Source organism: Rhipicephalus microplus, chromosome 8 (genome assembly GCF_043290135.1).
Source record: "Rhipicephalus microplus isolate Deutch F79 chromosome 8, USDA_Rmic, whole genome shotgun sequence".
NCBI lineage: Eukaryota > Metazoa > Arthropoda > Arachnida > Ixodida > Ixodidae > Rhipicephalus > Rhipicephalus microplus.
This window is the reverse complement of record NC_134707.1, coordinates 22883355-22908792: the sequence shown is the minus strand read 5'-3', so window position 1 is coordinate 22908792 and position 25438 is coordinate 22883355. Positions and strand designations below refer to the sequence as shown.

The window sequence follows — 25438 nt, the reverse complement described above, 5'->3', positions numbered from 1 at the left end:
GTAACTGCGGAGGAAAGACTGGCTACAACGCTGGCTCGAGGGGCGCAGGCCTACCTAGCGCACATCCTCCCACACTAACGAGCGCTCGCTCTCAACTCGCAGTCCCCGAGGCTTCGAGGGCGCCGTGTGCGACGCTGTCTCTTTGAGTTTAGGCGGTGGCGGGACAACTGTAGAAGGTTTATGTGCGTGCCGAAATGACCAAATCTGGGGCGAAATTCCTAGACTGCTGGTGGCGAAAATTTGTTATATCAAGGGTGTTTCCTGCTGCCACGTCGTTACATAGAGATCCCAAATAAACCTGCTTCTATGGAGCAATGGTGGGAGATAGAAAAACTTCGTAATATTGACTAACTCATTGCATGGAGGTTCGTTATAAGAAGGATTAACAGTATTGTTAAAACCAATAGCATCGCTAGTGGGTTTCACTTTACACCTGCTTCGCAAATGTTTCTAGCAAATTCCAATGGCTTTGGGTGCTTTCCCATTTTTACCTTACCATTTGCTTTTGCAGGTACTGATTGCCCAGGAGAAGATGGCAACCAACACAGTGTACGTATTCCAAATGAAAGATTCCAAGTACGCCTATAAGGCTGAATGCCGCTCCTGCCTAGAGCACTCGTCCCGACCCACCAGCACACTCTGGGTCAACATGCTTGCCAGAGGAGGCCAGGTGAGCACATGTCATACCAAAATATCTTGATATCAAACCAAGGAGCGTATGTACGGTGGAGGGGGGGGGGGGGGGGCTACTTGGCATAGAAACCATAAAGCTCTTCATCCAGCGATGGTCATTGGTAGATATTCGCTTTTCAAACTCTATTCACTGTTCCCGCTCTTGAATGATTTTCTTTGTTTTCACACGTTATCCACCCTGGTATTCCACAGCATGACCTCTGAGCAGAGGTCGTTGCTACAGTGGCTATATCAAAAATAGCACTGGCCTCCCTGCTTCTGGCTACGAAGGCTTTGAGGAGGCATCCATGCTATTGTCCATCCCTTCATAGTTTTATTATCACAGTTGTTTTCCGCTCATTTTCACTGCACATGTTTCCTGTGAGTCTCCTGATTTGAATACCTATACGCTTTATCCGCCTTTAGCGCGAGGAATTTCAGGCCCCTGTACTTCCATTTAATAACATGACCATTCTTCACACTCTTTATCATGCACTGGCTCTCTTTAGCCACCAAATAACCCTTGCGTCATTAAACATCACATATCATCATCAAAACACCAGAAGAGAAAAAAAAGTTGACGGCACCAGCGCTGGTCTCGTCCCCTTCTTTCTTCTTGTGTCCAACCAACCTGGCTCTTCACCGGAAAGTTTATGATAATCAACTCAGCTGAACGTAAAAAGAAGCTTGACCTCACTTGCGCATACAGCATCCCAACAAGCACGCTTAGTATATGATATTAAAAATCAACTCCAGCATAAGGGCCAAGACTGACAAGAAACTTCTGGTGCTTTAGGAGCATGCACAAAATAAAATGTTGAGTCGTTATATATTCTTATACCATCCTTTCTCGCCTACAAGTCACGCCTGCATATAACTCGCATCCCCAACTACAAGCTCCAGAAGTATAAAAACCAAAGAAAAGAAATCTTTACCATTGTCGTAAGCCGCCTTCCTTTAATTATCATCAAGCAATGCCGTGTAGCCAACTTGCACACCAAAAATTATACCAAAAATACAGTAAACTAAAAAAAATTGATATCAGATGTATGTTGTATCAAGCTCATTCTCATTTTATAGTGAGTTCATTATATGCAAATTCGACTGTGTCACGTACACTCAAAGTCTTAAGCAGCACTCTTTGCCATAGCTACTACACATGGGCCTCATTGGTTCCGAACATGCACAAATTATCTGATAGGGGTTCTCTTCAGTGCAGATTAGGTAAATGACAGAGAAGTAGAGAGTTCTAAAATAATAAAAATATTGTAACTTTAGGTATCATATTTTGATGCATATCTGGTGGCTCAATACATAATTTTTTTGTTTTTTTTTTAATCTAGCCTGATTACTTACAAACTGAGATATACTTTCTGGGTATTCAAAGGTTTAAATGCTTTGGGAGTGCTGTGATATGGTGGTAAACATTCAGAGTAAAAACAACTTAAAAATAGTTGTAAGATTCGTACCACTTGTCTGCGCACATTGCGGTCCAAGATGTCCTGATTACCAGAGACGCATAATAAACTTGGAATGCATGCATGCATTCCTCAAGTTGTTGTCCAAACGAACATGCATGAGGCCTCAGCATTTGTCTTTTGCATTCACGCAGGGAGTTCGCAAGAGTGCTATCGGCCAGAGGATTATAGCTATATTGCCCTATATCAAGCAAGAAATTCCTATAATGATAGTGTTCCGAGCACTGGGCTTTGTGGCTGATCGTGACATCCTGGAGCACATTATCTACGATTTTGAAGATCCCGAGATGATGGAGATGGTGAAGCCTTCCTTGGACGAGGCCTTTGTGATCCAAGAGCAAAATGTGGCACTGAACTTCATCGGTTCTCGTGGAGCACGCCCCGGTGTCACCAAGGAGAAGCGCATCAAGTATTCCAAGGAAATCCTCCAGAAAGAAATGCTTCCTCACGTCGGTGTGAGCGACTTCTGTGAAACCAAAAAGGCGTACTACCTCGGGTGAGTCATTCGTTGATTTATTCATTAGTTCAACCCACGTTGTCCGAGGGGGCATTATTGAGGGGGGGGGGGGGGGAAACGAACACAGTTGTACAATTGAAGAAAGCATACGCTTGAGCAGCGCCGCCTGCGCATTCACGAAAAGCAAGCTTCACGTAGCGGCAAACAAAAAGCATCGGTTCAAAGTTGGACAGCATGCGCATCTAAAATATTCCATTCATGAATAGTAAAAGGAAAAAGAAGAAATAGCAAAGGCACCAGTACGAGAACTGACCTCACAGATTTTTTAGCTTGATCATTTTTATGTCAGATAGATGAGTGTTTTGTTGTAGAAAGGGCAATGCAGCTGTGACGCTTTAAATACTGAGATAACAGTCATAGTGGCAGTCAGCAGGATCAATAAACCAGCAGCAACATTAAAGAAAGTTGATTAGGGCTGTTTCCTCGCCAGGTGCTGTCTTTGTCACCACTTTTTTGCGTTTGGTCTTTGGTTTCTAAGTGAATTAATTATCGTCTTCGCGGAACTTGAACTCATCATCTTGTTAACCAGTATGGCACTTTTTTGTAGTAAAGCAGCCCTTTTACTGAAATGCCCTTGTAATCACGTGGGCTACTGTATGGCTACTGCATACATTTAATTTAGTTTTACTGTTCTGTATCTGCACGCTGGCTGAATGGCTGCAAGAAGTATTGTAAATCTTGGAAGGCTTCTGAATCAATCAATAATGCGCTATCTGTTTGATTAGAAATAGGTAATTTGCCAAAAGGATCAACTGACTGATTTTGCCGTTTCGTGTTTTAAAACCACAATATGACTGAGGCGTGTCATGTTGTGACTAACCAGATTAATTTGGACAATCTGGGGTTTCTTCAACACACACCTAAAGCTAAGTGCATGGGTGTCCTGGAATTCCTTGCCATGGGTGAGAACGCGCCATGTTCAAATCAGCCATTGGCTGTTAGACGGCTTTCTACGAGTGATTTTTGAGCATCTTTCATCATTTGTTTAGAGAAAAGAAAGTAATTCTTTGCCGACTTTGATAATTAATTGTGAATTCCAGGCCACGTGCTGCGCTATAATGTTTGCGTGTGTGTTCTTGGGAACCTCTACAACCGATCAGCAGTGTTTTCTGACTATGCTCAAAAAGTGGTGTAGGGCCCCTTTAACAATACCAGCCATACATTGATGTGCTGCATTTTCGTTATTTTTCTAGCTCTTAGAATTTTAGTTATTACTCTCTGCTATTCAAAACTTGTTCCTTCTTTCCGGTTTTCTGTTATGAAACTATTTTGCTAGTTTTGAGCACTCCTGAAGAAAACAAGGATGCAATAAAAAAAAAAAAAACTGACCGGGTGCTTATTTTTTCAGCTGATCTTGTGCCCAAGTTCTTGAGCGATATTTGGGCAGTGTGTGCAAGCTGGGGTAATTCTGGGAAATCCTCCTTGTACACTTGCCAGCCTGGTGCATTTTGCACTGTGTTACCAAACTCGTAGTCTTCTTTGTTGCTGGCTTATGTAGAATCACCGTTTGATGGAGATTTATAGTTCTCTCCCTCACTAACATTCTTACTTTAGCCAAAAGCCTAAAATAGTCACTGTAGAAGGCCCTTAGCAAGAAGATGGTCAGGCCTTACGCAAGCGATGTGGAAAGTGATCCGCTGAGGCTGCCTAAGCACTCAAATATTTCCAGGCTCTGAACTGCGCAGCTGCCATCTGTCGTAAAACAAAGGCAAAGCTTGAGAGTGGAAGATTATCTATGGTTCCAGAGATAATGTGTAGTGAGAAGCCCCCCATGTGCTTTTCATGGGTCAGCAAGTTCTTTTATGAGTCGACTTGTGCCGGCTCACTCAGACTGGGATCGAGCTGTGAGCCTGAGTGTGAGTGATTCTATCTGAATAATATTCTGGTGAGCTTGAGTCCGATTGAGAAAATTTTTGGTGAAGCTTACTGAGTCTGGTGGAAGAAAATCTTTATGAATTTGAGTCCCAGTGATCCCTGATGGCAAAATACATTTCATAAGTGAGACTGAGGGACCTCCACAGTTTTTTGCTGTCCGGTGGTGCTACTCAACCCAAAAGAACTTGTCGAGCAGGGCCTGACAGCAGACTGCCGCAGCCGGGCTACATTGCTGAAAGGGGCTGGATGAGAAACCGCAAGAGATTAAGAGTTTCATGATAGTGCCATGTCTGAACAATAGCTTTTTTGTTTGCATAAGCTGCACTTTGTTCTTTTACAGTCTTTGTGTCTTTTCATTCAGTGGATTTTTTTTTTTTTTGTCACCCTGATGTTTTGGTAAACCAATCTGAGTAACTGTGCCAGCACAGCAACAGAATCATTGTGCTTAGTTTACACGAATACTTCTCTTTCTGTGGCCTTTCAGGTACATGGTTCACCGGCTGCTGCTTGCTGCTCTTGGACGGAGAGAGCTGGATGACCGAGATCACTACGGCAACAAGCGCCTAGATTTGGCTGGTCCCCTGATGGCTTTTCTGTTTCGGGGCCTTTTCCGCAACCTCACCAAAGAGGTACGCATGTATGCCCAGAAGTTCATCGACCGAGGCAAGGACTTCAACCTCGAGTTGGCCATCAAGACCCGCATCATCACCGACGGGCTGCGGTACTCTTTGGCCACGGGAAACTGGGGCGACCAGAAAAAGGCACATCAGGCACGTGCGGGGGTGTCTCAGGTGCTCAATCGTTTGACCTATGCTTCGACTCTGTCACATCTTCGGCGCGTCAACTCTCCCATCGGTCGAGATGGGAAACTTGCCAAGCCCCGCCAGCTCCATAACACACTGTGGGGTATGATCTGCCCAGCCGAGACACCAGAAGGCCACGCTGTGGGTCTGGTGAAGAACCTCGCCCTTATGTCCTACATTTCTGTGGGCTCGCAGCCCTCGCCCATCCTTGAGTTCTTGGAAGAATGGAGCATGGAGAACTTGGAAGAGATTGCACCTTCAGCCATTGCAGAGGCTACAAAAATATTTGTCAACGGGTGCTGGGTGGGCATTCACAGGGACCCGGACCAGTTGATGAACACACTTCGCAAGCTGCGCCGACAGATGGACATCATCGTGTCAGAAGTGTCGATGGTGCGGGACATCAGAGATAGGGAAATTCGGATCTACACCGACGCGGGCCGCATCTGCCGGCCCCTCCTCATTGTTGAAGACCAGAAACTTCTGCTCAAGCGCCGCCACATTGACAACCTGAAGGATCGGGAATACAATAACTACAGTTGGCAAGACTTGGTGGCCAGTGGAGTGGTCGAGTACATCGACACACTCGAGGAAGAGACTGTTATGCTGTCAATGACCCCCGACGACCTGCAAGACAAAGGACTCGCATATTGTTCAACCTACACGCACTGTGAGATCCACCCATCCATGATTCTTGGTGTGTGCGCATCCATCATCCCCTTTCCTGACCACAACCAGTCACCCCGTAACACATACCAGTCTGCTATGGGAAAGCAAGCCATGGGCATCTACATCACAAACTTCCACGTGCGCATGGACACCCTTGCCCATGTGCTCTACTATCCCCACAAGCCGCTGACCACCACACGTTCAATGGAGTACCTCCGTTTTCGTGAATTGCCAGCTGGCATCAACTCCATAGTAGCCATTATGTCATACACAGGATACAACCAGGAGGACTCCATCATTGTCAACGCCTCGGCCGTCGACCGGGGATTTTTCAGGTAGGTGTCTGCCTTGTAGCTTTGCCACATTATTGTGCATGGATGACGCACATCAACTGTGTGCCTGCACATTCTGTGCCGGATCTTTCTTACTGCTGTTTTTTGCAGTTGGGACTTCTGTATTTTCTCACATCTACCCCGCATAATATACAGTTGGCGTCTGATTTCCCGAACCTTCAAGGGCCCGCAAAAACGTCCGGAAAATTGGGCAGCCCGGAAAAATTAATATAAGCAAAAAACATGCTTTTTTAGTAGGCATCGTTCATTGATGGAGAGGGACACGGCAGGAGTATAGGATTCTTGTTGAAATTCAGCAAATGCATCGTTTAGGTGGCTCTGACAGGAACCAAAAAAGAAAGGGGGAAGAAAGAAAAAAAAATCTGATGTGGCTGGTGCTACCGCATTTGTAAACACTTACCGTATTCACTCGATTCTACTGCGCCCTCGATTGCAGCGTGCACCCGATTTCGACGGCAAAAAAAATAGTAGGACATCTATTGCAACGCGCACCCATTTTTCTCGTTGGCCCGCACGATCACACCACTCGAAAAAACGACTCCTTTAAGTTGCGTCTTTCATTTAAATATGAGGTACGGGGGAAGCTTGTGCCCATCTGACGTGTAACAGAGCATTGTCGTCACTGCAGTTTTACCGTGGACCGATGTCAGCACGCGAACTTGCTTCGCCCCTTTCTTCTCGACGGTTGTGGTGCTAGGCATGTCCAAGTAAAGAGGCGTCTGATCGGCATTCCCGATTTGCCCAAGCAGATAGCCGTTGTTGTGCCGCAAGTTTAGGACGAACCTCTGAAAACTGTGAAGTTTTTCGTCGTACTCCTCTCGAAACTTTTCGCATATGCCCGTTCGCCTTCGGAGGGAAAAGCTTTTCCTCTTCATAAAGTTAGTTAGCCATCACCTGCTCGCTTTAAACTGGCTCCGCGTTAGCCCTTTTTCTATTCTAAGGCTAACTGCATAGCCCGCACTTGGAGCAGTTCTGTCGTCACGGGCCGTTGTGCAACTCGCTGCTCAAGCACATACTCGCCGAGCAGCTCTTCAATTTGCGGAAACCGACCCTGCTGTGGTCCACTGAAGCCTTTGTGTGAAGCTTTGCTGTCGACAATATTTTGCTTTTGTTTCCGCCAGTCCCGCACGCACATTTCGGGAATTCCAAACGACCGCGATGCGGCCCATTTTTGTCCGTTTCTACACACGCGATGACTTTTCTTTTAAAAGCGGCATCGTGGTGCACTCAATTTTTTGGAGTCGGTCCTTCCATACCATCGACGCTAATGCACTACAAAATGACGAACTCCTCAGCACACGTACGAAGTGCCGCACATGAGAAACATATAGGCAGATATGGCCGACGCGCCGTGCCGGCGCACGTAGGGGGCAGCCATTTTGGATATGCCGATGGCAATAGAATGACCGTATTCAGTTTTTCTTTTTTTCTTTTTTTTCGTACTCGATGGAAACGCGCATGCAATTTATGAACTCGCTTAACTGGAGAAAATGTGTGCGTTAGATTCGAGTAATTACGGTAGGAGCAAAAACAAAATGTCGCTTATTTTCATTCGCACAGCGTTCCACTTTCACAATGATGTCTGCCTCATTTTCAGCTAACGACATGCTGTCGCTTACATCGATGACAGTGTCATCAGTGCTTGCGTCAACTACGAGCTCGTTGGATGTGTAGGCGCAGCCTCTTCGATCTTGGTGTCAGAGTCGTTGGAATCTTTCATAACATGACAAATGATTTCTTCATCAGTTGACTCCGCACACAGCTCGAGGTCTTTGTAAGCGTTTACAAGGCCCTCATAGAATACCTCGGTCGGAATCAAAACGCTGGAAGCGCGCAGATCGTCAAAGGCAACGTCTGCGGATGGAAGCTCATAGAACACTCTGTTCTCCCCAGTGAGACAGTCATCTCAGCGTCCAGTATGATGCTTGCGTAGTGAAAACAGTTCCGGTAGGTCTGTTGTGTAACCCCCTTTCACGAGTATGGAAGCGTGACGATCAAAGCATGGCTTTTCGAAGCACAGGCACAGACCTGGTACATCACCATGCAGCTGTTGCATGGCTGTGGCCACATGTTTGGCTGTAGCTGGCAACAGATTGGTGTTCACTGGATTTCGGCATTTGCGGTTTCGAGGGTACGGCAGCTGTGGTGTGGTGCGTTCGAGGGTACGAAAACAGCGAAAATTGCAGCGTTGACAGTGATTTTCAGTCCACGGTGAACGGTAAAGAGTCCGGAAAATCAAGTAGTGAATTTCCTAAGCGTCCGGTATTTCGGGCTTTTTAATACATTTACTCAATGGGGAGCTTGACAGTGGCAGGAGTCAAGGAAATCAGGCACGTCTGGAATTTCGGGCGATAGAGAAATCAGACATCGACTGTATGCAAGAATTTAGAGCTAGATAAGAGTGTAACTTTGAGCGAGTTGCTTGAGCAAGTTCATCGCGGTTTATAAGCGCACATGGGATGATGACGAAAAATAAGAAACGCAGGACATGCGCTGACTTGCCTATAAATTTGATTGGGAAAAACAAGTGTATACAGTAGACTATCAGCAAATGGAAATCTGTTTTACGAACTGTTATCAAATGGGACAAGTACTTCTGGCAAGATTGTTTTCATCCTTGTATTCTGCACGCTTGTTCATGTCTCAGTTCAACTCCTGTTAAATGGAACATAATTTCCTCATCCCTCCAGGTTTCTTTTAATATGAGTCTACCGTATATAGGTGATGCACAATGCAGCAAAAAGACATAAAGCAAAAAGAAATTCATTAAGGTGCCTACCAAGAAAATACAGATATACACGAATATGATATATTGCACGTTCTGCATAACGACATAAATTTTGCGTCACTCTGCGAAATTGATGGAAGACTGACACTCTTATCGCATTTCCTTTGTATTTATCATGATTAAAGTGAGAGTTCGGGTTCAATTTATACTGTGTAAATGAAGCTCTTTTCAAGATATCTAACAATGCCTCACAGACGTGCTGAGCACAGTGTGATAAGTGCCTACACGGCGCGAGTGGACTGGTCAGTTGCCCACTACTTGTTGCCGCCTCGGGAACACTAAACAACGAAAGCACGTCACCTCCTCCTGATTACTCTTAACCCTTTCAGGTGCCATCTATAAAGAACTGCCTGCAAATGGGTCAAATTGTCACAGCATGATTTCAAGGCCTTCTATATTCGGTTGCAACAACAAAAATTTAATAATAAATTGATTTATGCATTCTGTAGCAGGTAATAAAAATTAAGCTTTCATTAAATATCTACTTATCCTGAAGACATTCATGTTTAGTTTTTGCATATATAGAATCAAACCTCAGACTAGAAATATAGTGCAAATTGGTTTTTGGTTTTGTTGATATTTATAAAAGAATGAAATATATATCGACGTGGCACCAGGGAAGCACCACGTCAAACGACTCGTCGACTATGGTAATGCCTTCAGAAAAGTGATTATATGCAACAGTACGGTCAAAACTGAAGTTAAATGAAGACAAGTTTGCTGGAGGAGATTCATTTCTTCGAAACCTCATGGTATCTTGCACTTTTTTAGTTCCTAGTTGACACGACTAGCAAAAACAAGGGATGTACACAATTGTGTACAAAGCATCTGAAAAGGTTGTAAATGTAAATTGTAATTGTAAATACTACTTGCACCTGAACGAACGTGCATGCATCTCTACGCATGAAATATGATAGGAATAACTCGATCAGTGCAAGTATTACCAAGTGTTTCCAGAGAAAAGACAGTTGCCTTACTATGTTCCCGGAAAAGAGGCTTGCAGGTGGTCTTGATTCTTAAGCGTAACGAAACAGTACTACCAGTCAAGCAAGAGCATATATATAAATGTGTGTGTGTGTGTGTGTGTGTGTGTGTGTGTGCGTGTGCGTGCGTGCGTGTGTGTGTGTCAAAGCCCGTTAGTACGCCTGGTCATGGTTTCGACAAAATTAGGGCACTATTATTCAGTCCGGTTTCGAGAGAAGTCACGATAGGGAAGGGAGGGAATCTTTCTTGATCCACAAATTTAACACCGTTCGTTCAGGCATCAATGAAAACGTAGGAAATCTCACCTGTCTCGCACTATAACAACACTTTTTGATTAGTAAAATCTTTTAATGTATATTTAAATGTATATTAGTCATCCGTGATTTCTTTATTTCAGAGATCTTTTTTATGTCTTGCCAACCACACTGTGTACCACGTGTTGATGCGCAAGGAAATTCGAAACTTATATATTCATGCACCTGTCGCATGTCAGTCATGTTAACCCAAACTTTCTGACAGATTACCAATTCACTTCGATTGTCCGAGCTGCTGTACCGAGAGTTCATCACGTGAGCCCATAAAATCGGCTGCATTGTATCATACCTACTTACGCTGACGAAGGCCATGTCACGGCCGAAACGTGTGTGTATATATATTCACACACACACATGAACACATAATGAGGTTATTGTAACAGAGATTGCTTGCTATTTCTCAGGTCGGTGTTCTATCGGTCTTACAAGGATTCTGAATGCAAGAGGGTCGGTGACCAGGAGGAACAGTTTGAGAAGCCAACAAGGGAGACCTGCCAGGGTGGGTGTTGAATTCAGCATGACTATTCTTGTGCAAGTCACATTGTGTACTTTATGTAAACCTGCAACGTGTCTTTTTCTTTTAGGCATGCGAAATGCCATCTATGACAAGCTGGATGATGATGGCATCATAGCACCAGGTACCAGAGTGTCTGGAGACGATGTCATTATTGGCAAGACGATCACCCTGCCAGAAAATGATGATGATGTAAGGACACCTTCTTCGACTATAGGAATGAGTCTATTGCTGTGAACACTAGATGTATCTCAATCGATGCCTTTAATTGCTTCTCTCAAAAAGCCATTTCGCTGAACTTTTTAGTGACTAACTTGTTGCCGTTATCAAAAAATTATTGTTGCCATATTGATAGTAAACAAATATCTCACGGTGTAAGTATTAAAATTTCCTATGAATACAGTACTTTTTTCGACTGTTACGTTCACGGATACACAAATATACAGCAGCCATTTTATGATCTTTGTGTAGAGAGAGAAAAATAAACGCTTAGTTAGAAACAGTGTTCCAAGTGAGGCCAATGTCACCCTTAGGTGGGAGGGTGCTCTAGTCCAGGAACCCTCTGGCTTTGACTGCCCTCTTGGCCCTGGCGACGAGTTGTCGCTGGTCTTCCACGTCCTCGACAATGAGCTTAGCCTTCCACATTGCCATTAGGTGATCGTCATTTATTCTTCCTGCAATGGCAAAGCTCTCCACTTCCATACACCTGTGTAATCTGTGTTCCTGGACACGAGGGTCTACTGGAAAATGAAGTGGCTCACGCCGCTCCCCGCGAGCACGTCAGCCGGGCTGCCCTGGCACCAAAAGATACCCGATCCGTGGTCTTTGTGTAGTGTTATTATTAATAAGTCACTGGCCAATGGAAAAAGGACTTTAGACCGTTGACTTTAATGCCTTCTAGTTCAGGTTAAGTGTGCTGAAATTTCCGTCCGACTGTATCGTGCATGTTCTATTTTGAAGGGGTTCTGAAACAGTTTTTCGAATAGCCATGGGATGGATTCATGAAAGGAGCTTATCGCCTCACGAATTGACCACAGCAAAAATTGTTAGAATCCATCCTGAAGAGTGAAGTCGCAAAGATTTGTCAGACGCTGCAATTGTTTTTCCTCTTGTTCTGATGAAAGTGCTGGAATATGTCATGCAGGCGTCGCAACCTTGAGTACTTTTTTTCTTTTTTTCTTGGAACGCACAACTTTTAGTGTGGTTGTGCGCACAGACATGTGGCGGCTTTTTGTAGCTGCCTGGAGAACTCCCGTCGCTGAAATCAGCCAACAGTCATGGACATTGGGCACGTGCATTTGGTTATATAGCAATATTTACAGAAAAAATGGGGAAGGATTACTAGCTGGTTTGGAGAATTAGTGGCGAATTCCAGGCTGCATGCTGCGCTATAATACTTCCTTGTGTGTAAGAGCCTCGACTATGGATTGGCAGTGTTTTCTGATTATGCTGAAAAAGTGTTTGCAGGGACCCTTTAATATGAAACTAGATGTCTGCCCTGGTAGTACAGTGGTTACATCGCTAGGCTGCCAGCCCAAAATTTGCTGGTTTAATCCTGGCTGTGGTGGTTTTATGTCGAGAGAAGTGAAATGTCGGAGGTTCATGTACATATATTAATGCACACATTAAAGGGGAGCTATCTTGTTCTGTGATAGAATAAAACATCGTGAGAGAATAGGACTGAGGGAATCGCATGCGCAGGAGTGGTCGAGGTTCGTAGGGTGAACGGAATTGAGGATCGAAACCGTAAGATGCAGTGCCGTTAATCACTTTGACAAAGAACGAGCACAGAATGGAAGGAGGCACCATTACGTGTGACAAAACAAATACAGAGCGGTCTCCAAAAATTGGATTGGATGGAAACGCGAAAGCTTTGGCGAGAGAATTGAAACTTGTCTGGTGTCTGGTTTGCTCCAATCACGCACCAATGCTTTGTGAAAATCGCAACCACTGCTTCCGTCACACATCTCGTGAAATTGCAGCACTGCCTAGCACTCAATCAAGACGGTAACACAAGTAAATTGTTGAAGTCATCGTGCTCTTCAATTTTAAGTGGTAAAGTTTAGTAATGATAATTCTGTATTCATGCGTTGATTACATTTCTGAATTCGTCAGCGGATACCTCTGAATTTCTCAGCCGACTATCAATACGGACCCATCCATCCGAAATACTCACCCTTCGCCTATTGGCTTTTTGCTGTCTCTTGTTACGTTTCTGTCTGTTCTGTCACAGAACATGTGCAGATAGCTCCTCCGGCGGACAAAATTTTCAGATCCCTCCACTGAGGTATTTCTCGTAATCATATTGCCGTTTCGGCTAGGAGCAGTTCGCGCAGATTACCGTTGCAAGCACGCGAAAAGACTTGGTTGCAGTCCAATATACCCTTCCCCACTGGTCTAGCATCAAGGCAGCATCAGTCAATGTGAAAAAAATTTGCCATACTTTCTTGTAGTTGGTGGAACATTGCAAAATTAATTTGTATTTCAAGGTGATCAAAAATAATTCAAAGAGAACTGTGCCTGAATCATAGTCGCTGTAATGGTTGGGTGAATGGCATTGCAGAAAATCTGTAAGGTCAGTGTGCACTCTTTGTGCATTCCGCAAACTCCACTGTAATCGTATATGGTGCATGGTTCCTTTCGAGATATTAAACCTTTGTCTTGTTGCAAGTTCATGATGACAATGATAGGATTACAAGGTAGTGAAGCAAATAATTGTTACTCTGGAGGATGAAAAACATGCACGCAGCAGTGTTCAAGTTCAATTTCAAAATTTCAACCATTGCAATCTTGCTGTGCTGCATGGCTCGCATCTTGTAATCACTATAGCAGATAACATGACCCTTGTCATTTTTAGCTGGAGAGCACCAACAGGCGATTCACCAAGCGTGATGCCAGCACATTCTTGCGGAACAGTGAAACAGGCATTGTGGACCAGGTGATGCTGACTGTGAATGCAGAAGGCTACAAGTTCTGCAAAATTCGAGTGCGCTCGGTGCGCATACCACAGATCGGTGACAAGTTTGCCAGTCGGCATGGCCAGAAAGGCACTTGTGGTATCACCTATCGGCAGGAGGTAAGTTTACACAGGGCCTTTCTCAGCTTTTTTTTTTTTTTTAGCATGTTGGCAATCCTCCAGATTCGATAGCCGAGTTGGTAAAACTAGCCATTTACTTTGGTACATTGAATTTTGACGTTATGTGCGAAGTATGTTGTTGTTAGATTCTTTTTTGATGTGGAGGGTGCCAAAAATGTTAAACATTAGGGCAGTATGTTTTGGCGTGTCATTTTGCCGTACTGTGGCAGTGACGTGGTTAGATTATGCAATGCTGATGATGCTCTTGTGTCTGCATCTTCGTGTTTTTTTGTTTTTTTTGCTCCGTATATACATATGAAGACTTTTCATCGATTCCCTGTGTCTCTGATCTTGAGTACTGCTCAGGGGTGCAATAGCTGCAGCAATTGTGCCCATTTGATGTAATTTCCTATTTTTGCACCAAGCTGCGCAAAAGCATGAAATTTGCTGAAATTGCACTATGCTGCACCAAATGCCCAGCCAGGCTCAAAATTTTCTCAGTTGCACTAATTTTGGCGAGAAATGCAGGCCACGATAACCACCTGCAGTTTGTGCTATCTGTCAAAGCGTGCAGAACCCAACTGTAGTGCCTAAAGTGTGCTTAAAATATGACTAGATAAAGTAACAATGCTGTGCACCCATCGGTCTGTTGACCGCAGCAGATACTTATTGATGGGATGATGGACCTTCAAGGCAAGAATGCATTGCAGTAGCCATCAGCGCTTCGCTGGACATGTAAATTTACTAGCCTAAAAACGGGTTTATGGCTTGTTAGGAGCTGAAAGCGTATGCCGCATTTTCTTTGTGGGAACGAACTCAACATGCTGCGGACGCTGGCGTTGTTAGTGCCCATGTCGATTGCCTTCGCAGTGGCACATTAAACATTTCGGTTGTTTCGAAGTTGCGTCGTCCCGGCTACAGTCCTGGCAATAGATATCCGGTATCGCGGCCGGGCCAACGGGCATGCGCCGTTGTTACTTTACCTGGTCGAATGTGCATTGCGAGATTAAGAACACTAAAAATGCACTAAAAACGAAGACACAAGGAATGCAAATACACACACGTAGCACAACTTTCGACAGTTTTATTTTGCGATACCAAGGCTACTTATAGGGCCAAAAAATAAGAAATATGCACACATCTCTTGCTCACTAGAACAAGATCGTTACTAGGCACCACAACGAACACGGAGAAAATAAAATTATTTTCTTGTCAGCGCCATTGTCGGCGCATTGCCAGGGAGCCGAAGTGGCACTTAACCTGCCGATAAAAAGAGAAAAATGGTGGAAAGGCGGTAGGTACAGCGGTTAGAAAATTTCTTGGCTTTCGTTCTAACTTATGCAAAGAATGCTGCTTAAGCCACCTTTGCCGCAGTACACCGGTGCCCAGCAAAAAAGCGTAATGAGATTTGGAAGAGGCTGTTAGCGCTATTTATGGAACACTGCACATTTTGCAAGGTTACTTATGTGCTTGTATGCGAGATAATTCTGAGTACCAGTATTATAACTGACGTCTAAATAAGCTACTGAAAATCATATGAAGCAGTGTATGACATTTCTGCTTCCCTAAAAAAAAAAAAACTTGCTAAATTGTGTGCCAGTTTTTTTTCGCCTTCCCTACTCCTCAGTTTTACGAATCTTCGAAATTTTAAGGTCGCGAGCTTGGCCGATCCATGTTTGAATTTTCAGAGTCTGTCAAATGATTTGACAGGTGCAGCAAATGCTAATATGGACTTCATCACTGTTTGCTCAGTGGGGTGGTTTCAAATACTACTTTCATTGAAATAGCAGTGCTCCTGTTCACACTTCACGATTTAGATGATGTTGAATGTTTTATACATTTTTTTTAAATGTAAGCCTTCTTACTTATACTGCTCCAAATTTGGTATTCCATGACAAAAAGAATGTGTGAATTTTTTCTTGTAATCTACTCTAAATCTCGATTTTAGTGCTCCTAAAGTAACATTTTGCTGCTCCAAAAACTGCTCCGAATTGTGTTTCGGCTGTTGCACCTCAGCATGAATTTCAAGACGTGCTTGTAATGCTTAATGGCTGGATTTTTCTTTTTGTTTGTTTTCAGGACATGCCCTTCACAGCAGAAGGACTAACACCAGACATCATCATTAATCCCCACGCCATCCCTTCTCGTATGACCATTGGCCATCTTATCGAGTGCCTGCAAGGCAAGGTCTCGGCCAACAAGGGTGAAATTGGTGACGCTACACCCTTTAACGACTCTGTCAACGTACAGAAAATCTCCAACCTCCTTCAAGAGTATGGTTACCATCTGAGAGGAAACGAGGTAATGAAGACATAGTCTGCAATCCCTCTGTTTCTTAAGTTGATTAATTGCCTGAAATTCGCAATAACAGGTATTGAAAATTATTTAGGAAGTGTTGTTGCTTTCACAAGCCCACAACTCACCGATGCGACGGAGCTCTTTTTTTTCGCCATATACTTCTTGGTTCATTTGGTTCACGTCCTTTCCTCTTTTGGTTTGCCCTCATCGCTAGTACTCCTTTGTCCGCAGTTGCCCTCTGCAGTTGCCTTCTGACGAAATAAAAGTGTTAACATTGATCCAAGTCTTGGGTACAAGGAGGGCCCTGCGCGTCTTATTGGTTTTCAGCTGCCCGTGCAGTCGTAGCCAGCATTGAACACAAACTTGTAGAGACTCTAGAGTGCGTATAGGCCAGTGCTGTTGGCATTGTTCAGTGCATGATCAATCTCTTAAAGCTTGAAAGCAGCCTTGTAGGTTCTATATCGCCCTGTAGTGTGACCGCAGAACCGTCACAACATACACTAACATGCCGCGACGTGCACATGCCACTTCGGTTTGGCATGGATGGGATTAGAGCGCCGTGCATTGATAGTACCCACAATGCTTAAGCGAAGGCGCCAGGCTGCTGTGAACTATCATCATCAGTGATTGAGGAGTACACTCAAACTTCGATATAAAGAAACCGGATATAACAAAATATCGGTTATAACCAATTAAATAATGATAGTTTTGCAATGGACATAGTGTTAAGAATATGCCTTCATAACGAATTTTTGGATATAATGAATTTTTTTTTCCTTTTAGATGCAACTTTGTTATGATGAGGTTTGAGTGTAGGCGAAATTTTGTCTGTAATTTATGGGGTGCGATAATTACTCGTGCAAAAGAAAATTATGGTATATTTTTGTTGTGCGATGCGGGGGGTGCAAGAATCGTGCGAGTGCAAGGATTACGCAAGTAAATAGGGTATACACAAACAAAACTGGAAAATTTCAGACGGTGGGAGGGGTTAAGCCCACCACATAGCTTTGCTCCTGAAACCGGTCTGTTATCTTGCAGGACAGTGCAGAGAGCGGCAGGCATGTACACAAAGTTCCAAGGGAGGGTAAACTTAAAAAGGTCATGCTGTAGCCGGTTACATTATAAGTGGTGTGTGCTGTACTTCATTCAGTTTCTCATTTTATTTTACAAGTCTAGAGTTATTCATGTGCCTGTTCTGCTACCCAGGTGATGTTCAATGGACACACAGGCCGAAAAGTGAACGCCCAGATATTCTTGGGGCCCACTTACTATCAGCGGCTGAAGCATATGGTGGATGACAAAATCCATTCCCGAGCCCGAGGTCCTGTCCAGATTCTTGTGCGCCAACCCATGGAGGGTAGGGCTAGGTAAGCTCCAGTTAGATGTGCCAACTGCTTGTGTTAAAAAAAACAAAAGGTCATTGTACAGACTGCACGACAAATATCTTTCAGGGTATCGATTACGCCACTCAAGTTCGGCTTGTGGCATCTATAGGAAAGTATAGTTAGAACTCAGTTTAATGAATTTTGGCAGTCACCAGAAATAAGTGAGCAAAAATGCAGTGATTTCTTTTCTGTTTTCTCGGGAACTGTTTTTCAGACGTGTGCTGTCAGATGAGCTCTGTGAAGCTATTGCATTAAAGCGGGTCGTCTCCCCGTCGCAACACTATTTTGACGCAGCTTCACATAAGAGTCAGCAGCCCTTTTACTTATCCAGTGGCTCTGGCTGGTAGTATTTCGTTATCTTTGAAAATACTCCACACAAACACTGTGGTTGCTTTCGCTATTAGAGTGGACGTCCGATTTCCCAGACCCTCAAGAGACTGCGAAAACATTCGGAAAATCGGACAGTCCGTAAAAACGAATGCACGTGAAAACGCACCTTTTTTTCGTAGGTATTTTTCACTGACTGAGAGGGTAACGGCCGGAGTACAAGATTCCCATTGCAATTCAGCCAATGCATTATTTAGGTGACTCTGAAAAGCGCAGTTTATTAAAAAATTCGATGTGGCCGGCGCTACCTCACAGGTCAGCACTTGCACGCAAAGAAGTCGCCCATTTTCTCTTACATGGCGTCCCGCTTGCCCACGATCATGTCTGCCTCAATTTCAGTCAACGTCATGTTGCCGCTGTACACCGATCACAGTGTCATCAGGGCTGGCGTCAACTCCAAGCTCATTGGCTGTGTAGGAGATGGCTCTTCGTTCACGGAGTCGGAATCTTCCGTAACTTGACGAATGATTTCGTCATTGGTCAAGTCCGCACATAGCTTGAGGTCTTTGTCAGCGTCAGTGAAGCCCTCAAAGGTTATCCCGGCTGGAATAGACACGCTGGCAGCGCGCAGATCGTCGAAGGCAACATCAGCGGTTGGCAGTTCGCACACACACTGTCCACTTGGGGCGATACGACCACCTAGGCGTCGAGTGTGAAGCCCGCGTGGCGAAAGTAGTTCCGCAGAGTCTCTTGCGTAACCGCCTTCCATGATTCTGCTAGAATGACGACGACAGACCTTAGGTCAACAGCGTAGCTTTTCTGGTTGTCGGAGCAGAGCACCATGCCGCTGAGCACGCGTGATTTTTAATAATGCTTCAAGTTCCAAATCACGCCTTGGTCCATCAGCTGCAGGATTGCTGTGGTGTTCGGCAACAGAAATTCAATCTGTATAGCCTTTAGGTCTTTGATGTGGCCATGCGCAGCGCAGTTATCCGCAAACAGCAGAACTCTTCGATCTTGCTGCTCAAACCTTCTGTCCAGCTTGCACATGTACGCTTTCGAATAACTGTTGCCTTACCCACACCTTCTTTTAAGCTTCATAGAGAACAGACAGAGTCACTGCGGCCTTGAAACATCTTGGATACTTCAACTTGCCTATTGCTAGTTACGGAAGCTTCTCACTGCCTGACATGTTGCTGCCAGTGAGGACAGTGAGCCGCTCCTTGCTGTGCTTGCCGCCGTAGCAGGGGTCACCAGCAAATTCAAGCGTTTTCGCTGGCAGCAGCTTGTAGAACAGTCCAGTTTCGTCGCAGTTGAAAATATCATTAGGTGGAAACTGCTGAAGCAAGCACTGCAGCTTTCCATCCAGATATTTGGTGACAACGGAATCGTTGACGGCGCCGCTTTTTTCTCACATCTTCTTGAACTTCAAGTCATTGTGGCTCTCGAAATTGTGAAGCCATTCATCGCTGAACTTCCAAGTCTTTCACTCCCATCTGAAGCGCGAAAACTTCTGCCTTCTGCTTCAGGATGTCGCCTGACGCCGGGATTTTCTCAATGATCATGGCACAGAGCCACACGAGCGCTTCCGCGAGCTTTCGGTGAACACCCTGGCTTGCATTTTTGTTTCCAGCCCTGGTTGATTTGACAGCCATTTCCAAGATCTTCACTTTGTTTTTGATGAAGCCTGAAACAGTTTGCTTCGAAATACCGAACTCCCTCCCCACCTCTGCCTGGGACCGACTGCGCTGGACCTGTTCAATGATGGCGGCTTTCTTCTCCATCGTGAGCCTACGAGGGGGCTTTGTGCGCTTCGAAGGCATGGACGAAGATGAAGGAGCAGTCGGTGTCATCGGTGTAATTGGCAAATCTGCTTGACGAAAAGCGCAGCATGAAACAGCTAGGAACTCAGTGGATGCTGAAGGTCGGGAAATGTGATCACTGCAGATAGTGCGCAGCAGCAAATGATCAACCGCAGACACGACCGCAGAGCTAACAAAACAACACATGAACAAATACGGCGAGGTTTGGCTTGGCGAAGCCGCTAAGCTACGGGTGGCAACGGATTGACACGTGCAGTTTTGAGGTTACGGCAGCTGCGGCGGTTGGCGGCGGTGCTGCTGGCCGAACGCCTCCAAGAAAAACTATGCCTCGAACGTTGCTCTCTTTTCAATTGGGAGCCTCATAAAAACTTCATATGCTTTTCTCTTTCATCCAAATTTAGCTGCCAATACTGCGATTTGATCTAGATAGACTTCTTTTCTCGCTGCCATAAGTGTTTGAAAGGTGTATTTTGTTGTGGCCATCAACAATGAGCAACATTTTTTTTTTTTTGTGCCTTTTGTGCAACTAGGAACCAGAAGTGAAATGTAACCTGGCTGGTGCTGACTTTCTTGTGTCGCTTTCAATGACTATGCCCTATGTTACATAAGATATCTCTCTGTAATTTATGAACAGTGGCCACGTATTTATTATGAACTTGATGCTGAAAAACAGGGCTACATGGAGATGCAATTTACCGTAATTACTCGAATCTAACGCGCACCTTTTTTCCGGTTAAGCGAGTTCATAAATCGCATGCGCGTTAGAATCGAGTACGAACAAAAAAATTACGGCCAATCTATTGCCATCGGCAAATCTAAAATGGCCGCCCCCCTACGTGCGTCGGCATGGCGCGTCGTCCATTTCTGCCTATGTGTTTCTCATGTGCGGCACTTCGTACGTGTCCTGAGGAATTCGTCATCTAGTAGTGCATTAGCATCGACGGCGTGGAATGGCCGACTCCAAAAACTCGAGTGCACCATGATGCCGCTTTTAAAAGAAAAGTCATCGCGTGTGCAGAAACGGACGGAAATCGGGCCGCATCGCGGTCGTTCGGAGTTCCCGAAAGGTGCGTGCGGGACCGGCGGAAACAAAAGCAGAAGATTTTCGACAGCAAAGCTTTACGCAAAGGCTTCAGTGGACCACAGCAGGGTCGGTTTCCGCAAATTAAAGAGCTGCTCGGCGAGTATGTGCTTTAGCAGCGAGCAGCACAGCGGCCCGTGACGGCAGAACTGCTCCAAGTGCGGGCTATGCAATTAGTCTTAGAAAAATGTCAAATGCGGAGCCAGTTTTAAGCGAGCAGGTGCTGGCTAACTAACTTTATGAAGAGGAAAGGCTTTTCCCTCCGAAGGGGAACATGCATATGCGAAAAGTTTTGCGGAGGAGTACGATGAAAAGCTTCACAGTTTTCAGAGGTTCGTCCTAAACTTGCGGCGCAAGAACGACTACCTGCTTGAGCAAATCAGGAATGCCGATCAGGCGCCTCTTTACTTCGACATGCCTGGCACCACAACCGTCGAGAAGAAGGGGGCGAAGCAAGTTCTCGTGCTGACATCGGTCCACGGTAAAACTACAGTGACGGCAATGCTCTGTTACACGTCAGATGGGCACAAGCTTCGCCCGTACCTCATATTTAAATGGAAGACGCTCCCGAAAGGAGTCGTTTTTTCGAGTGGTGTGATCATGCGGGCCAGCGAGAAAAAATGGGTGCGCGTTGCAATCGATGTCTTACGTTTTTTTTTTTTTTTCGCGGTGGAAATCGGGTGCGCGTTACAATCGAGGGCGCGGTAGAATCGAGTAAATACGGTATATTGCCACATTGCTAAGATAATCAGTGTTTTGGTGAACTGAAAGCTCAGATCTATTTTTTTCACTAATCAACGTTATGGTGAACTGAAAGTTCAGATCTATTTTTCTCAGCTTTGTTTTTCTTGCCATCAAATACATTCTTACGGAACATTTTTGCATGTTTTATCTTAGTAAATGCAAAAACTCGGGTATCGAAATGTTCGAGCTGAATTTAGCTACCCGGTGGTGCTATTCGCTTATTTCTAAAGTTTTTTATAAAATTTTAGGTTTCACTAATTATAAATTGAAATTAGCACAAGTCTAGCAATTAAATATACATATGTTTTCTGTGTAATAAAATTGTGCTGTGAACCATGAAATTTGCATCACCAGCTAGAGCAACTCTCTGGCTTTCCTGGCATATATTTAGTTTTAAATTTTCATGAAGCGAAGTGCTTGATAAGTCCCAAGAGAAATCTATCTAATTTCTATATAAAAGCTTTGTATCTTTCGTTCTGATGCATGTATGAAAAATGTGATTACATATTTGAAATCAGCAGAAAAAACTGAACAACACTTATAAATATTATTGAGTTCACTTCAAGATTAACAAACTTCTTTATAACCTACACATCTCCCCTAACTACTGAATGCCATTTCTTGTGCTCATGTGCACTTGTATCACAGACTGAAGGAATAGTACAGCATCCTTGAGTGCATTTGAAAATTCAGATTCTACATTATGAGGCCTCAGAAAGGCATTATTATAAGTTCATTTCTAAACATGAATACTTAACTTTCTCGTTCCAAAGCAGGTCTGCTCATCAGGGAAAATTTATTATTGTAAACACTTTCGCTAAATTTAATTCTGAATTGATGTTTTTCACTGCAAGCATATACTTTTGACATGCAGGGATGGTGGCTTGCGTTTTGGCGAGATGGAACGCGATTGCCAAATTTCCCACGGAGCAGCCCAGTTCTTGCGCGAACGCTTGTTTGAAGTGTCGGACCCGTACAGAGCACACATCTGCAATCTTTGTGGCCTGCTGGCCATCGCGAACCTGCGCAACAATACCTTTGAATGCAAGGGCTGCCGAAACAAGACGCAGGTAAGGGTAATCTTGTGCACCTGCTTTACTTATATTCCCTGATTGGCCTATCGGTCGATCACTTTGTTATCTAGTTTTTAGTGCTATCGTCTTATAGTTGAAAACGGGATCTACCGTCTTGCTGGTGCAGTAAGCAAGGCTTAGAACTGGTACTGTGACTGTCTTTTGCGTTATCTTAAATGGATGACTGATAAAATGTCTGCTCCAAGCACATATTGAGCAGATTTATTCAGGGTGTCTAAGGCGAGGAAGAGGCATTGAGTAAACCTTGCCAGGTCACGGAAACGGACAGCAGGCTGTATGATTGCCACGGAAGTAGTTTTTGCCTATGCATAATGCTTTAAAGGTTGATTTTTTTTTGGCAGCAACCACAGGGAACAGCGAAGCAGATGCATATAGAAAAATGGCAATGCGTAACTGTTACTTCTACAGATCACACAGCATACCTCAATTCCCAAGCTCAATGTCACTCATGCTGACAAACTTGCGCATGTTTATCTTGGCCATGATCCTGACTTCGCCTGAAGGCACTTTGGTTAGGCAACAAGTACGGGTGAGAGTCTCACCAGGCCATGGTATTGAATGCATACAGTGAAATCTCGGTAGAATGGACCCCACATTAACGAACTTTTAAAAAGTCCCGTGCCTGCTGCTAGCTAATAGTTTCAATGTAAAATTATTTCACTACTACGTACTTCAGAATATCGAACTTTTTAGAATCACGAGTGCTATTTTAGTTTCCCGTTATATTAATAACGCCTCAGTACAGGGAACTCGTGTTTTGAAATCTGTAGCGACCACCAGAGCAGCACGCAAGCAGATGACAGTGAACGGACGCCTTGCTTTTTGGCATAGCGGGCACCATATAAATTTTAGAATAGCGTTTGCCCTCCTGCAAACCGCAAAGCACAATCGCAGGACATCGTAGCCTCGAAACCAGCGCTTGCAGGCCGCTATTTGGATTTTTCACAGGCGGGCCGCGAACGTGACCGGCGACTCGCGTTATGTCGCATGCGCAGTGGCAGCGACCGCACCTCAAGGGCTCGCGATGCGCTATTTTAAAGCTCCCTAATGAGTTCATCTCTGCTTGCGACGAAAAAACGGAAGCAGTTTTCTTTAAGCGAGAAAGTGGATTGCACCACCAAGTCGCACCACAGAAATGTGGATGAGCTGGAAGCCTTTGCGCTGCAAAGTTTGTGCTGCAGGCGTAAAAAAAATCACAGCCTTCTTTAAGCAAATGTGCGTTTTTTAGTGTTCACTTGTGCATTTGTTTTTTCTTGTGAAAGACGAGTTCAAGGGCTCACTGTCTTAAAGGTAAGTCGTTTCAGACGGTGGAAAATAAGTATTTCAGTTAATTTTTGGGCTTTCACTATAATGAACTTTTAAAATAACGAACTAAATGCCCTGGCCCCCTGAAGCTCGTTACACCGAGATTTCACTGTATAAGGCAAAGAACGTGCATATAGGCATTTTGCTTATGCAAGTCTTTTTGGTACAAAGCTTGAAGGGGCACTGAACTGAAACAATAAGCAGTTTAAATTAATCACTTGTACTCTGATAAATCTAATATAATTTATTTCGCTATCATAGGTTTGCTAGTAGAAGAGAAAACCAAGGTCAAAGTCTCATTTTTAAATTTTCCGCCGAAGTTGCTGCTCATAGTGCTCAGAGAATTATGGATGATTTGACCGACATTGGCTCAACAAAATTACCTGAAACTTGGTTTGTTAAGTCTGTGGTTCCCTGAAAAAACAGTGAATTTCATTTTTGCTGGGTATGAACTGCTTAGGACTTATCAATGGCATCATGACTCATGGTGCTCAAATTTCAAGGTGGCGCTGCCATCTGCATTTTCTTTTTGCGCTTCGCATAGCAATCATCTTCTCTCGGCAAGCGAAGCAATTTTGGAATTTTGAAAGAGTGATTCATGAATGCGAGATGAATTTTATTTCTCGTTAGTGTCCCTTTAAGATAAATGTGTTTTCACTGAATTCTTGGCAAAATGACTTCACCTCCTCTTTACATCTTTTTTTTTTTTTTTTCAGATATCCCAAGTTCGCCTCCCTTATGCCTGCAAACTCTTGTTTCAGGAATTGATGTCTATGTCTATAGCCCCACGAATGATGGTTTTGTAGTATTGTTACTCCCTTTTGAGTTGAAGAATAAATATCTTTTTGTAAATGTCTACAGTCTGGAACATGACTTTTCTTGCTTCAGTGTGCGGTAGATAATAAGTGAACTTTCAATGAAGTCAACTTCAAGGAACCTGAAGAAATAGTTAACTGAAAGTTCACTGAACTGAATATTCACTGTAATATGTAACAGCGTTTGGCACAGCAGATATGAAGTCAATAATGTGAAATGCAAGTTATTTTGAATATAATTCTGCCATTTTCATTTCAATTGGTGCCCTTAAACACAATAAAGTCATCCAGAAAGTACAGCTAGCCATTCAAGACGTTTTTTAGATGTGAATTATAGCTCTTTTTGTGTATCATGGGACGTAAATAATGGAATGCATGTTGTGTAAATCATGATTTGCTCCTTGTTGGCTGCTTCACAATACACTCAAACCTCATTATAACAAAGTAGCATCTTACAAGAAAACAAGTTCACTGTGTGCGAAAATTTGTTATAAAGGTTATTCTTAACACTGTATCTATTACA

At 44.1% G+C, this 25438-nt stretch overlaps 1 protein-coding gene across 1 annotated transcript in view; it reads left to right on the top strand.

The window, feature by feature from the left end:
- Polr2B (RNA polymerase II subunit RpII140) overlaps nucleotides 1-24956 on the top strand; it is a 30646-nt gene extending 5690 nt beyond the window's left edge. The window contains exons 5-14 of the mRNA XM_037416420.2: nucleotides 512-670; nucleotides 2285-2646; nucleotides 5027-6349; nucleotides 10858-10952; nucleotides 11038-11159; nucleotides 13825-14043; nucleotides 16123-16344; nucleotides 17548-17708; nucleotides 22576-22771; nucleotides 24817-24956. Of these exons, the coding sequence (XP_037272317.2) occupies nucleotides 512-670; nucleotides 2285-2646; nucleotides 5027-6349; nucleotides 10858-10952; nucleotides 11038-11159; nucleotides 13825-14043; nucleotides 16123-16344; nucleotides 17548-17708; nucleotides 22576-22771; nucleotides 24817-24906 (2949 nt within the window). The 3' untranslated portion in view covers nucleotides 24907-24956. The remainder of the gene's footprint in view (nucleotides 1-511; nucleotides 671-2284; nucleotides 2647-5026; nucleotides 6350-10857; nucleotides 10953-11037; nucleotides 11160-13824; nucleotides 14044-16122; nucleotides 16345-17547; nucleotides 17709-22575; nucleotides 22772-24816) is intronic.
- The last annotated feature ends 482 nt before the right edge of the window (nucleotides 24957-25438 follow it).